Genomic DNA, 14174 nt, shown 5'->3' on the forward strand with positions numbered 1-14174 from the left:
GATTGGATTGGATTGGATTGGATTGGATTGGATTGGATTGGATTGGATTGGATGATCTTTCAAGGTCCCTTCCAAATCACATTCTGTGATTCTGTGATTCTGTGTGTCTCATGTGCAATGTGGTTTGTGTGACCAGGGTCCAGCTCTGAGCAACGAGAGGGGCTGGAGCCCATCATTTCTGAAGGAAAAGGAGATTTGCCCCAGTTCTTTCACTGCTCCTGGAAGCAGAGGGATGGACGTTACAGTCTGCCAGGACTCAGGATTGCTTTTGGGGTCAAACCAAGATGCTACCCATGCCAGACAGCCTCGCCATGTGGCTGACTCAAACCCTGGCCTGTGTGTCTCCCACTCGCAGGAGGACGGACATGAGGCAGCCCCCAGATTGGAAGGGACCTTCAGCCCCAGGTGCTGGTCCTGGCCCCCAGCATGTCTGTGTCCCGCTTCTCCCCAACGGTGCTGAGCAGCACCCAGTCCCACGGAGAGACAGGTCTGATCCCATAGAGGGATTACAGGTAAGCAGTGCGAAGTGGAGGCCATGGGCAGAGCATGTGGAAGACGGTGGGCAGCTGGTGCAAGCAAAGGTGACCCTTCAGCTCCGTCCTGAGTACCAGGGTAATCACATCCTCTGGGACATGCTCTGGCAGCACAGGCAACCTCAGCCTCACACGTGAGACATCTGCTCCACCATCTCCCCACCTACGGAGCTCAGGCTCAACAGCCGACAGCATCCCATGCCCTGAGCTGGAGAGCAGGCAGGAGCACCTTCATAGAATCATAGTATCGCAGAACTGTTTTGGTTGGAAAAGACCTTTGAGATCATCAAGTCCAACTATTATCCTAGCACTACCAAGTCTTCCTCTAACCCATGTCCCTAAGAACCTCATCTATGTGTCTTTTAAGCACATCCAGGGATGGTGACTCAACCACTTCCCTGGGCAGCCTATTCCAACACCTGACAACCCTTTCCATGAAGAAACTGCTTCTAATATCCAATCTAAACCTCCCCTGGCACAACTTAAGGCCATTTCCCCTTGTCCTATCACTTGTTACTCGGGAGAAGAGACCAACACCCTCCTGTCAGGTAGTTGTAGGCAGCGATAAGGTCTCCCGTCAGCCTCCTTTGCTCCAGGCTGAACAGCCCCAGTTCCTTCAGCTGCTTCTCATCAGACTTGTGCTCCAGGCCCCTCACCAGCTTTGTTGCCCTTCTCTGAACTCTCTCCAGCACCTCAATGTCTTTCCTGTAGTGAGGGGACCAAAACTGAACACAGGATTCGAGGTGTGGCCTCACCAGTGCTGCCCTGGTCCTGCTGGCCACACTATTCCTGATACAAGCCAGGAAGCTGTTGGCCTTTTTGGCCACCTGGGCACACGGTTGGCTCATATTCAGCCAGTTGTCGACCAACATTCCCAGATCCTTTTCCACCAGGCACTTTCCAGCCACTCTTCCCTGAGCCTGTAGCGCTGCCTGGGGCTGTTGTGACCCAAGTGCAGGACCCGTCACTTGGCCTTGTTGAATCTCATACAACTGACCTCAGCCCAATGATCCAGCCGGTCCAGATCTCTCTGTCTGGCCTTCCTACCCTCCAGCAGATCAACACTTCCACCCAACTTGGTGTCATCTGCAAACTTACTGAGGGTGCACTCGACTCCCTTATCCAGATCATTGATAAAGACATTAAATAGAACTGGCCTCAAGAGATCTGATTCGCCTGAGACCTGAGCCCATACTTATGATGCCAAGGTGAGGATGGCACCCAAGGGGCTCTTGGCACTCAGCGCTGCCCCAAAATCTCCTCATAGGGCTGTTGTCGGCCCTTTTGTGCAGTTGTTTTGTGTGGAAGGGCTTGGGAGAACCGGATAGTACTTTAAGACTGCTGAGCTTTCTTTTAAAATTGACAGTGGAGAGGATAAATTTACATCAAAGGAGACAATTTCCAGAGGATTGGAGAATGTGAACATCTTTGGGAAAAGCTGTAAAACTGCTGATTTGAAAGCAAATTCTAAATATTGCCTTTAGCATAAATACACATGTCAATACTGCAGTTTAACTGAAGAACAGTCCATTTTTTTCAGATATGACGGTGAGACAATAGAGATAAAAAGAATGACATTTAATATAAACCACTCTCAGGACAAGAGGTAATAGCAATAGCAAGGATAATACACCGTATGAAAAGCAATCTGTTATACCTTAAATCCCTTTTCAGTGACACTACTAATCAGGATAATTAAAGTCTCAAAGTTTTCTGGCTACAAAAGGTGATAAATACCTCATGATTGTATTTATTTGGCTTTACAATGAAATCCTACTCTTTTTTAAGCAGATTTGCCTACTACCCTGCATTGTCTGGACCTTCATCCAGTGCTCCCAAAGCTCTTGAAACTTTCTGCTTGCTGCACACAGCTGGTGTAATGCTGATACACCCAATAAAGCCTTCGCAGTTTGCTCTCTGACTGACAGAGCTTTCTGGCCCATACTAGCACTGCTGTTAAGTTAGCTAGCAGGGGCCAGAAGGAAAATAAATAGGCTTTGGAGACATCCCTGGTGCCTTAGGGCAAGCAGCCAGGAGCAAATAAATACAGCTGAGGAGCACAAGAAAGGCTATTTACTTTTCCTTTTAAATATATATATGAAAGGGTTCGTTGCTGTGAAGGGGAAGCAGGGGAAGGGGAAGAGCTAGCAAGCACAGTTTCAGGAGGTAGACTGCTCATCTCTCGATTGCAAATGTTGCCCTTTATGGGCTTTATGAGGCCATTTGTCAGTATAAATGTGACTGTCCCAGAAAAATCAGCAAGTGTGCTTACAGAGCTGGGAAACCCAAGGCCCTTCTTTCTGCCCCGCTTGGTAATTTGGAACAGATGATCAATGTCGTTTTGCACGAACTAGTTGTCATTCTACCAGACAAACCACAGAGGGGAAAACTCTGATGCGTTAAACCAGAGTGAACTCAGCCAAAGTAATAGCCCCATTAATCACACAACATGTGCAATGTAGTTTTTATAATTGCCATTGAAAACTCATAGAGCTCCTTTCAAGTGGTTCTTTCTGGACATAAATAAAAAACCTTGAGACAGTGCATAAAGAAAAGCTTCCTCACAGTCAGAACAATCCTAAGAGGGGGTTGGCTACAGCTTAATTTATTTAGCTTGTTTGATTTTATTGCTCCTCTTATGATATGCCTCTAATGAAAAAGGCTTTATTCTATGAAGATGTGGTGAAAAAATGTGGTATATTACTTGGGAAAATAATTCTGCAGGCAAGATTTTACATCTTTCAGATGGCTTTCGTTCTTTTTCCACTAAAAATAAAAATGTAAAGTTGAGGAAAGTGTTGATTGTCATATATACAAAAGAACACAAAGCTAAAACCTAATCAGCTCCTCTTCTGCTCATGTCAAACAAAATATTCTCTTCCAACAATACCATTTTCCTGTTTTTTTCTGCACGCAAAATGAGGAAGTGCAAATGACACACATAAAAGGACATGAACCTATTGGAAACAGTAGAGGAGGAGAGCCACAAAGATGGCCAGAGGGCTAGAGCACCTCTCCTGTGATGGCAGGCTGAGTTGGGCTTGTTCAGCCTGGAGAGGGCTCCAGGTAGACCTTACAGCAGCATTCTAGTACCTAAAAGGGACCTAAAAGAGAGCTGGAGAAAGACTTTTTACAAGTGCATGTGGTGATAGAACAAGGGGTAATGGCTTTAAACTGAAAGAGGGGAGATTTAGATTAGATATTATATAAGGAAGAAATTCTTCCCCATGAGTGTGGTGAGACACTGGAACAGGCTGCCCAGAGAAGCTGTGGATGCCCGATCCCTGGACGTGTTCAAGACTGGGCTGGATGGGACTTTGGGCAACCTGGTCTAGTGGAAGGTGTCCCTGACCATGGAAGCGGGGTTGGAACTGTATGATCTGTAAGGTCCCTTCCAACTCAAACTCAAACTCAAACTTTATGATAAAATGGTTAAAAATGAAACACATAATAGTAAAGACTTGCAGTTGTAATACAGCACAATCTCTCGATTTTTGGTGAAGACTGGAGTAGACAATGAGATGGATTTTAACTTACATCCTAGCTTCTCCACCTTACAGTTCCTTTATCAACTCCAGAGCCACTTTAATTGTATAAACTGCTGGATTCTGAGCTCAGGCCCAAGCCATAGCCTTGGTGTAAATGGGGTGTCTGAGCTATAACAAGACAGATAGAAATTACTGTTACTAGGAAATACCAAACTAGCAGAATAGGCCCCTGGATCCATTATAAGCCTGTATAAATTAGAGATAATGAATACTAGGGAAGGCCAATTTTGAAGTGGCATTTGGTCATATTTGACTCTTCACAATGAAGGCTGTGGTACAGAGAGACTTGTCAGATTCCACACAATGAGATCAATATATACATCAAGACTAAGATATTTAAAAAAAAATCTTGTTACTCATGCAGCGGACTGACAGGCCAGTTAAAAAGTTGTCATCCAGGAGCTTCTGTGATCATGGGTGTTTGCTGGAGCCACATTGTGAAACAATGAGAAAAACAGAATATGGGAGCCAGAATTCTTGTTCCTTGCACTGATTCGTTACTACACCTGAGGTACTACCTTGTCCGGTTTAGAGCAAAGGGAGCCAGTTCAGACAGTACTTGGTCTACTAGGAATTGCTGCATTTACTTACTGCACTATCCTGCATTATCCTAAGTCCTGTAAAGTCTTTTTCCAAAACAGTTTCGGGACTTTGCTTAAATTGGGTGCATTCAGATTCTGTGCAATCACTCAGTTAAATTCATATCTCACATGACACTAAAGGTCCACAGATATTTAGAGTGTCTGATCTGGACACCTGAGAGCAGTGCTTGTATTTGTAATCTGGGGACACAGCTGATCGGGCACGTTTGCACATTTTGAAACCAACTAACAAGCATGTCAGTAGGTTTCCTGTTCACAGTGAAGTATGCAATAGGAGCTGTCTCAAACTCTCACTTCTTGTGTCAAGGCATCTCCTCTTAAGCATGAGGAAAACAGATTTTAAAAAAAGCTTCAAACGTGATGGATCCCTTACACGGACAACAGACTTTATTCAAAACTTTTAAGGCACTTGATGATCTCTGGAGGTCTATATATTAACTAAGCACTGTTGCTTCATTTCACCAACACTGAATTGCTATGATAAAGTATTTAACTAATGTCCACATCCTAAAACTTGGAAAAAGTGCAAGAGAAGATTTGATTATTAAAATGGCTACAAAAAGACTCATTAAAACTGGTGCAAGGACTTACGTTAATTCCCAGCTGCTGCAGGGCCATGAGAATTACATCGTTTGCTGTATCAACATTGCTTACACTTAGGGTTTTTGACTGTGAACAGAAAAAAAAGGGAAGAAGAAAGTAGGATTAAAAATCTGGATTTGCAAAGAGTATCTGAAGTACAACAGCTCTGCATAAGTCATTGTTGAAAAATAATATTAAAATTTTACTTGATGAGATAGTTATACTACATAAATAAAGACCCAGCTGAGACCAAGGTTTGACTCCTCTGCTTCGTCACATACTTTCTGGTTTTGCTCCCCACTTCCCCAACAGCTCCATCAGACGGAAGAGTGCCCTGACTACTGGGAACAAGACCTCCACATTAAAACATGAAAAAGGACACAGCCACTAATTGCACTTCAGACAATGCAGGAGGGAAACAATGGCTTCATTAATTTAAAAGCATACAAGTTTCCTTTGAAAAAATTGAGCTTTTCAGTAAGAGGTTCTGGTACCCATTGTTAATAATTTCTGTCCTTTTCTATTGAAGATTTAACTGGTAAGGAAATACTATACACAGGCTGTTCATCTCTATATCCTTTGCCACTTTCTGTATAGACTTCTCAAAGATAGATTTGGCTTAATACCAGAACCGCTTCCTGTCAGTAATCTTTCATCCAGTTAAAATGCTACCTCTCCGGCATCCTCCAGAACCTGCTGTATGGAGAAGTATGGTTCTGCAGAAACACCGCTTTATAAATAGCTACGGTGAGCAACACGAAGTGCCGAGCTTTGTGTTGGAGGCAGCGTGGCTCTCCGCAAGGCAGCCCTTTCTCAGTGAGACTCCAGTGCCTGTTGCCCAGCACCAGCATCACTCCCGCACAGCTGGGCGATGCTCTGTACTTCTGCACCATGGCTTGCTCTTATGCAGGGCAGCACATTTCAAACACACCAGGACTAATGACTCCATCCTCAGCCCCACTGGGATGCGGTAGCACCGCTGCCATCGCCTTGCAGAGGCAAAAACAAGTGGGGAGAGCATGTCCAGAGTGGCTTTTGCTTGCACCATCACACCCACGCTGGCCTCACTTCCAAGCCGACAAGCAGCTCCCACACATCAAGCACAGGTTACTCAGCCCTCTTCAGAGGCATGCTAGTTTGGCTCTGCTAACAAGACTACACAGCTTTTGGATTGCAGCTGGTTCGTGGCCAGCCAAAAGCCCTGGCAGAACAAATGCGTTCCCGCTGCAACAAACCGCCCAGGCGTATCCAATGGCCCAAAGAAGGGAAGGTGGCAGAGCTGGGATGTAAATGTTCATTGCCAGTCTCAAGACAGTTTGCTATATACCCTTCTGCCCTGTGTAGCGTATCAGTCTTATACTGGCTATAGGATGTTCAGGTGAAACAACCCCCTGACATTCTGCGTTTAGAAAAGATCTGAGCTGTACGTTTGTATAAGTCCCTGACGATAACAAGCTGCCATGGCAATCAAAGGAAAGTAGTGAGAATACTGTATTATCTTGCTTCAGGACATATCTGAATGCTCATACCATAAAAAATTTAACATTTGCCTGAAGCAATGACATCTGGCTCTCAGGAGTAGGTCAGCACATTTGCATAAGTTTTGCTCTTGGCTAGAATATAATAAAATGGTGCATGCCTTGTGTTCAGCCTTCCTACCCTTCAAAAATGAAATAATTCTTGGACATCTCCAGCTGCTGTAGCACGAGGACCACAGTGCCATAAGAACTATTTGCATCACAAAGTTTCCATCTGCTCCTCCTCTGCTTTATTACTGATAATAGCTAGACTACAATGTGCTGTTTCTAGGACTGTCAGGATCAAGAAACTACATTTGGCACATGAGCTAATTATAGCTAAGGAGAAAAGACATTAAGCAAACAAACAAACAACGACAGAACAACAAACCCTGGTACAAGAGTGCAACACCTGAGCACATAAATGATTTATACACATCTACATCTGAGCACACCTTCATCTGCAGTTCTGCATTTGAACTATCACAATTATTGTTTATTAACATTTGTCTTAGCAACCTGGAAATTTTAACTATTATTGTTTACCTTAAAAACTATTTTCTGAAAAAAGGCAAACTACTTTACGCTTACATCTATGCAAAAACAGAATTCTAAGTGTAGATTCACTGTTGGGCAAAGACCTCCAATGAAGTCTAACTTCTGTGAAAATTTATCATGTCCTTGCAAATACTCTTTAGGCTTCTGAGCATGAAATACAGATCTTACAAGCACAGTTAGAAAGAAAGGACAAATACATGAGAAGCAAGGGAAGAATGGATGGATTATCACTGACTCCTAGGGTGTCCCTAGGGAACTGGCTACATACAAGAATTTAGTTTAAATTGGTTAAAAAGGACTTAGTAAAAAAGGTGCAAATCACCCTGTAGATGACCCTTCTTTGGCAATTTACCTTGTGCCTATAAATTTACCAGCATCGGCTAGCTGATGAAAAACATGCTTAAGACAATTTCAGGGTGTTCATATACACAGCTTTACTGACTTATGATCATTATAAACAATAAAACACACTGCAGCTTTGCAGAATTGAATGAAGGCAGCTGTGGGTTTAGATCAGTTTTACAAGCAAAAAAGGCTACATTGTACCGGGCATTTCTGAAGATGCTTATGCATAAGTTCCGCTAGAGGTGTTTCTTGGGACTTCACACTGTACGGTCTTTAGATTGCGTGCCAGAACCAGTATTTCTTACCAAGCACACTGTCTTTAAAAAGGAACTCATGTATTAAACACAGGAAACAAACATTCCGGGGCTGCATATGCCAAGTCTTTTAAAGGGGCTGTATCCTTAAAGAAGGCTGCAAACCAAAGGAACCCTCCCAATATCCAAAATATTGACAGGTGACTAGCACGTGTAGGTGATGTGGATTTAGACCCCCATTTAGCTCAAGAGCACTTACATATGCACATGTTCCCACATCCTTTGCAATTATCTTCAGAGGAACGCTTTTAGGATAGTCTTTTTCCTTCTCTTCTCTTATTCGACTGACAAAACAAGTACAAAACAAGTAAATTTTTAATATCGCAAACATAAATAGCAAGAAGGAGATCTAAATAGCAATGAAGTGGTAATTGGATAAGAAGCAGATTGTTTGCAGAAGTACCACAGTAGAAAGATCTCTGAGGACAAGAAAACATTCCAACAGTATCTGAAAGGGATGCTGACTGCAGCTCCCAGTAATGCCCTGTTGTATTAAAGTTCATTGTAGGAATCAGTGTAAGCAGCAGAGAAACTGATTTAAAAAATCAAGCTAAAACTACCCATCACTGTGATGCCTCAGTCTGCACTACAGGCTCTTACTGGAATACCTTGCATCCCATTGTACAGATCCATTCAAAGGACTGAACAGAAGAATGAATGAGAAATTATCCACAACAAGGATGATTTAAGCAACCCCAGGAACTCTGAAGAATCAGATAAAGACACGAACCTCAGACAGCAGAAGTAGGTGATCAGAAAAGAAACCCACCACTAGTAGTTTTCTGTCCGAACGCTGACTGCAATAAGACAGCTCCCACCATATCCTCCAGCTTGGGGTACATTTTGTAAGACCAAAATACAGCCAGCCATGAGCAGCAGAGTGGTTAGAGCAGAGGTTCCTGAGCTGGGCTTGCTTAGATGCCATCACCATGGAAAGAGTCCCAGGCTCAACTAGAGCAACGGTGGCAGTGGCTCCTATAACTTTGCGGGGAAGGGACCATGTGTGATAACAAATTGCTCCAGTTTTGTGCTGAGCCATGTTCAGGCACAGGGAAGTGTTTCCCTCCTTGCATAGTGATCGTTGCACATATATCTTCTGTAGGGAGAAGACATAATATTTTTTTTTTCTTAATATCACTTTGAAATAACTTATCTATCATAATGGCATAGGCACCACAGCTTGGGAATCACTGCTCTAGATGACTGGGACTTTTTTCAGTGTCTTCAAAGATCGTATAGTAAAGTACCTTTGCAAAAAAGACAACCATGTTTCCTTTTGCTCTGCAGACCTGCAAGAATTATAGAAAAACAGGGACAAATCAGCCATCATTCTAATACCCTTGTACAAACCACGGTGGAACAGACTGCTTCTTGGTCACAGTTTCCATAAATACCAGCAAAAACAAAAAGGTTTTTCCAGATTTGAATGAAAAATCTGTTTCCCTATAAAATCAGCTGAAAAGCCTGTCACAGAGAACAAAAGTCCCAGTTACCAGTTTTTGTCACAGAAGTTAAAGCTTTGCCAGCGAATTCAGTAGGAAATGGGTTGCGTTCTTAAAATGACATCCAAACAGAAGCGGCGGGCGCTTTAGAATAAGAGCTTAATTCAACAGTTTGAAGTATTTCCTCAGGTATATAGACTTCTTTCCGCTTTCACTGTTCTAATTCTCTTCTTATTTATTACTTGGTTTATCACCACATCACAAAGTACACATAAACCGCAATGAAAAGATGTCCCATTGTACTTAGTAGGGTTTAACTTTGGACATTTTAAGGCTTATCTCATTTATCTCTTTCAAGCACACAAAACTGTCCAGTTGAATGTAATTAATAAAAGGATAGTGCAAGGAATCTAACATAATTTTTCTTCAAATTCCTCTATTTAAATCCTGTCCCAGCTGGAGTCACTGCTATTCCCACTGCTTCTTCTCTAAATCAAATTCTTCAAATTTTCAGAGCAGGGATTTAGGGAGCTACAAACCTACGGAAAGATGTTGTGAGGGGAATGTACTTTATAAACATTAATAACATGATTCTGCTTTGGCTGCTTCAGTCCTATCAGATATGCATCTGTGGATTCATGCATGGTGGTTTAGATTTTTCTGCATGTCTCCAGACAAAGTAATTTCCCTTCTATAAAATCTCTGACTCTGTTTTGATTGAAACAATAGTTTTCCTATCCAACTGCTTTCTGATAGCTATAAAGGATCACATACTGTCTCTCAATCAAAGCTCGTGTTTATTGGTAAGAGTTCAATTGAAAATCAATAGAAAATTTCAGCTTTGTTTCTGGACTATTAACTGAAAAAAAAAAAAACATACACAGCACAACCAGCTCAATAGAGAGCAGTTTGTATGTAGCATTCTCTTTGGATATGGACAATGTGACATACAAATTTAGCTGCATGTGTCAGCTTTTGCTCTCTGTTGGTAAAGAGGAAAATGCATTTTCCAAGACCCAGCCAAATCACTGTGGCGAAGCAGCTGGGATTTCAGGGGGGCGGTGCCCTCCCTTCTCCAAAGTGACGACAGAACCCTCCTGCTGAGACTAAAATTAGCCTAATCACTGAAATTAGCCCTTATGTGTACTACAGTCAATGCTGCAAAGACAGACCCCAAATCTTTCTCTCTATTAAAATTCAGAGATTCTGCTTTAAGAGGAATTTTGACATTTTCTCTGACACAATTAAATTGAAAAGAGAAACAGGACAAGGTTGGTATTTCACTGTATGTTTCCCGCTACTATGACTACAAGCTCTTCTGTTTAAGAGTGTCCTACGAGAGTCTCTTTGATCCTCTCATTAGCTGGGCTGTTTGCTATTTGTAGTTCATCTTATTAATTAGCCAAGGTGTTTGTCAAGTTATACCAAAAAAAACAAGAAAAATAATTTCCACTAAGCAAGTTTGCAGCACACACAGTGCTTTGCCAAATCACATATTTTTGCAAATTTTTAAGTGATAAGTGAGTATCACTGCCATATTTGCAGACAGATAGAAGATGAGGCATGGAGGGTGACTTGCTCACAGCAGTAGAAGGACTTGGTTTAAGAATCAGTAAGCTCCTGCTTCCCACATTCACTGGTGCTGAAATGAATCCATGATAGTCTTGTCACCTGTCAGTCTCAAAACATTTAAGTAACTTGCTAAATAAAACATATCTCAGTTCTTACCTGAAATTTGCCACACAGTTGGTGGTGGGCCAGCCCAAAACAAAGGACCTCTCTGGGTCTGTGCTGCCTTCACAGACTTCTTCTGTACAAAATGCTGTCCACATCTCACAGAGACGTGCTTGGCACTTCAGTTTGAAATGAGAGTGTGACCTGCGGGCAGAAATTCACAGGTATGTCACACACACAAATGGATAGCAAGGCAGGTTAAACAACTCGGTTTCTTCTTCCTTCAGGCACATGTGAAGCTTGCATTGGAACTGATGGAAGAAGCACTTCTGCTTTAATTAAAGAATATAATGTTTTATTTGGGTTGCATATAAAAATATATCAATTTTTCATCTAAATAGCATCAATGGATATCTTATATGTGGGATAAATAGGTTGCTTGTGGCATCTCCGGACATCAATCTTCTTGCATGAGAACTGCAAATGTCTAGAACCCCTTCCAACTTTGGCCAGGAGGCCAAGATTGCCGCTTGCGTTGGACTCTTCTTTCAGGGACTTTAATGCCATTGAGGAGTTTACAGCATAGTTTCTTAGCTCCAGGGTCAACAACTGTGGTGAGTTTCAGTAGTGACAACTAGGCCAGAGCAAACGAAGCAATTCTGAAGAAAGAACAAGCAGAAAACTGCCATTTGTGTTAACTACAGCACAGGTCACATCCAGACTCCATGAACTGGCTGCAAGGTAGCTTTAGGCCCACACCCCCTGGAGAATGAGCCAGGACTTGGTGCATTCTCAAAATATCTACTAATCCACAAGGAAGACACATAATTTCCCCATTTTTTAAAAAAAATGGCCCTTCCTGTATTTTATCTTACTAAACATTAGAGTACAGTGAAAGTCAAGCTTACAAACTTTCACTCTTTTACCTCAACTCTTTACTTCCACTTGATTTCTCACGATAAGTCTCCTTCCTTTGTAGGATCGGTGGGCACCCGTGCTATGTGAGCAACAAGTAAAATCTCACAAAGTCAGCCCAGCTCTGTAGCAATGCAACAGGCACTCACTGCAGGGCAGGCCTTGCAGATGGAATCACCTGAGCTATGGTTCTCCTGGGCCAGTGGGGAAAGGCTGGAAGAAAAGTGTCTACTCCCTGAACACTGTGCCCTCCTAATCCAAGGACTGCAAGCAAAAGAATGTCAGCTCATCACCGTGTTGCAAATGTGGATGGGGACAGTGCCAGGCACCATGGTGATTAGTGCTCTATAAACAAATATGCTACGTAAGCAGTTTCTTAGAGCTTTGATACACATGGACTACCTTCTCTGAGATTAGTCTCGTTTATAAGGTATTTGATTCGGGACAGACTGAACTAATACAGTCTGAAACATGAAAATACTTGAACCTTGTGGCTTTAAAGAGGACGCAGATGAACCTGCAGTGCTCTGAGTGGTTCGAGGTTTCAGGTTAAATTGTACAAACAGGTGTAGTGGGTAGAGCAACATTAATAACACAGCAGCGTTTACAGTGGTGGGCAAGAAAGGACCATTAGTACATATCACACCCGGCAAAAAAGTGCACTTCAATTAGATACTGTAAAATACCATCTCCAGTTCATGTATTTTTTAAACTATATCATGGTGATTTCTGGTCAGCTGCACCTTTCACCTCTATGAAGTTTTATTACGCCACCAAAGAGAAACTTGAAGCACAGGAGAACATTTCAACACACTCATTCGTGAATCAGTTTATGATGCAGACAATAAGATCTGTCAAGAATATAGAAATAACTGTAACTGATTGACCACAGAACGAACTGTGAAAAGGTAGATTTACAAAAACATACAGCTGTGAATTCTAATGTAGATGTTAATAAACAGACGCCTTGTCTGCCTCCACCAAATCAATCTGTTGACCCTCCTTTTCTCCTCAATTTCTTTTTCACATCAGCCAGTACTGTGAACTCTCCACATGCTGTTTCACTTTTTTAACACTTACAGTTCATAAAGCCAGACCCCTACAGTGCCAGTAGCAGGTGTCAGCAGGGTGTTGGCAGACGGACTAAGATGTTCTCCAGTCATGCTTGATGTATATTCTTACCCGTTTGCCATGCCTAGTCACAGCTCTCAGCTATTATCAGTATTCAAGTGGCCTGGTTTCCAGAGGCGCTGAAACAGTAGCCTCCATTAACATCTAAAGAGCCTGAAGTATAATTTTATCGCTAACTGCCATGTCCTTTACGCAATCCATGGGTTCTCAGCATTTGTGAAATGTGGGTCTTCTATTTAAGTGCCAAAGCATTACCTCTGGAAACGAATATATCATCGCTGATTAAGGAAGCAGCATGACTGAACATGTGAAAAATGGAAAGAGTAGTAACCTAAGATTTTATTTATTTTTAAGGAAGTAAGTCGCCTTGCAAGTGGTACATTGTAAATATCAGGCAGATCTAGAGTTCACTGAAATCAACAGAAAAATGGTGAACTTCAGTGGTGTAGGCATTGACGCACCCCAAACTGTGCCACCTCTGCAGCGTAAACTCAGCTCCTGTTGCTTTCTGTAAGCGGCAACTGGACACCTTGCAGCCGTTAACAGATGGAAGATTAACTTCTCACTAGATTTGCTAATCTCCTTAATAGGACCCTCTGACAAAAGCATTAATGGATCTACTGTGAGATTGCTACCGTAATTCCATGTATGTACTCAACCATCAAATTCTATAGCCAGACACGCTGGGAAAATAACCTTAAAATGTATGCGCGTATATGCATCTACGTCTTACAAAGGAGAGAGATGAAGCCATCTCTCTGTGCCTCCCACACAAAAATTATGTAAAAAACCCTTGATCCTTGAACTGACTGATCCTTGAAATATTTACTCTATCAAATTTAAACACATGATCTCTGTAAGAAATCTAATCAATATATAGCAAACAGTATAACATTTTACACACTTAACATTGATTTAGTGAGAAAAATTCTTTCAACAAATTTATGACTTGTTCCTCATGTGAAGGCAGTCAGAGGTGGGAGAGCAGAGAGAGAAGCACAGCATGTACGTAT

At 42.3% G+C, this 14174-nt stretch overlaps 1 protein-coding gene across 3 annotated transcripts in view; it reads right to left on the bottom strand.

Annotated features, from left to right (window-relative positions):
- The window catches only part of ARHGAP20 (Rho GTPase activating protein 20), a 63106-nt gene that overhangs the window by 16584 nt on the left and 32348 nt on the right, over positions 1-14174 (bottom strand). For 2 of the 3 annotated variants that reach the window (XM_065831340.2, XM_071803920.1), the window contains exons 4-7: positions 11170-11319; positions 9247-9288; positions 8199-8283; positions 5275-5352 (exon numbers count right to left, since the gene is read on the bottom strand). In XM_065831340.2, the coding sequence (XP_065687412.2) occupies positions 5275-5352; positions 8199-8283; positions 9247-9288; positions 11170-11319 (355 nt within the window). The remainder of the gene's footprint in view (positions 1-5274; positions 5353-8198; positions 8284-9246; positions 9289-11169; positions 11320-14174) is intronic. The other variant, XM_065831350.2, reaches the window with a different exon arrangement.

Source organism: Patagioenas fasciata, chromosome 1, assembly GCF_037038585.1.
Source record: "Patagioenas fasciata isolate bPatFas1 chromosome 1, bPatFas1.hap1, whole genome shotgun sequence".
Lineage (NCBI taxonomy): Eukaryota > Metazoa > Chordata > Aves > Columbiformes > Columbidae > Patagioenas > Patagioenas fasciata.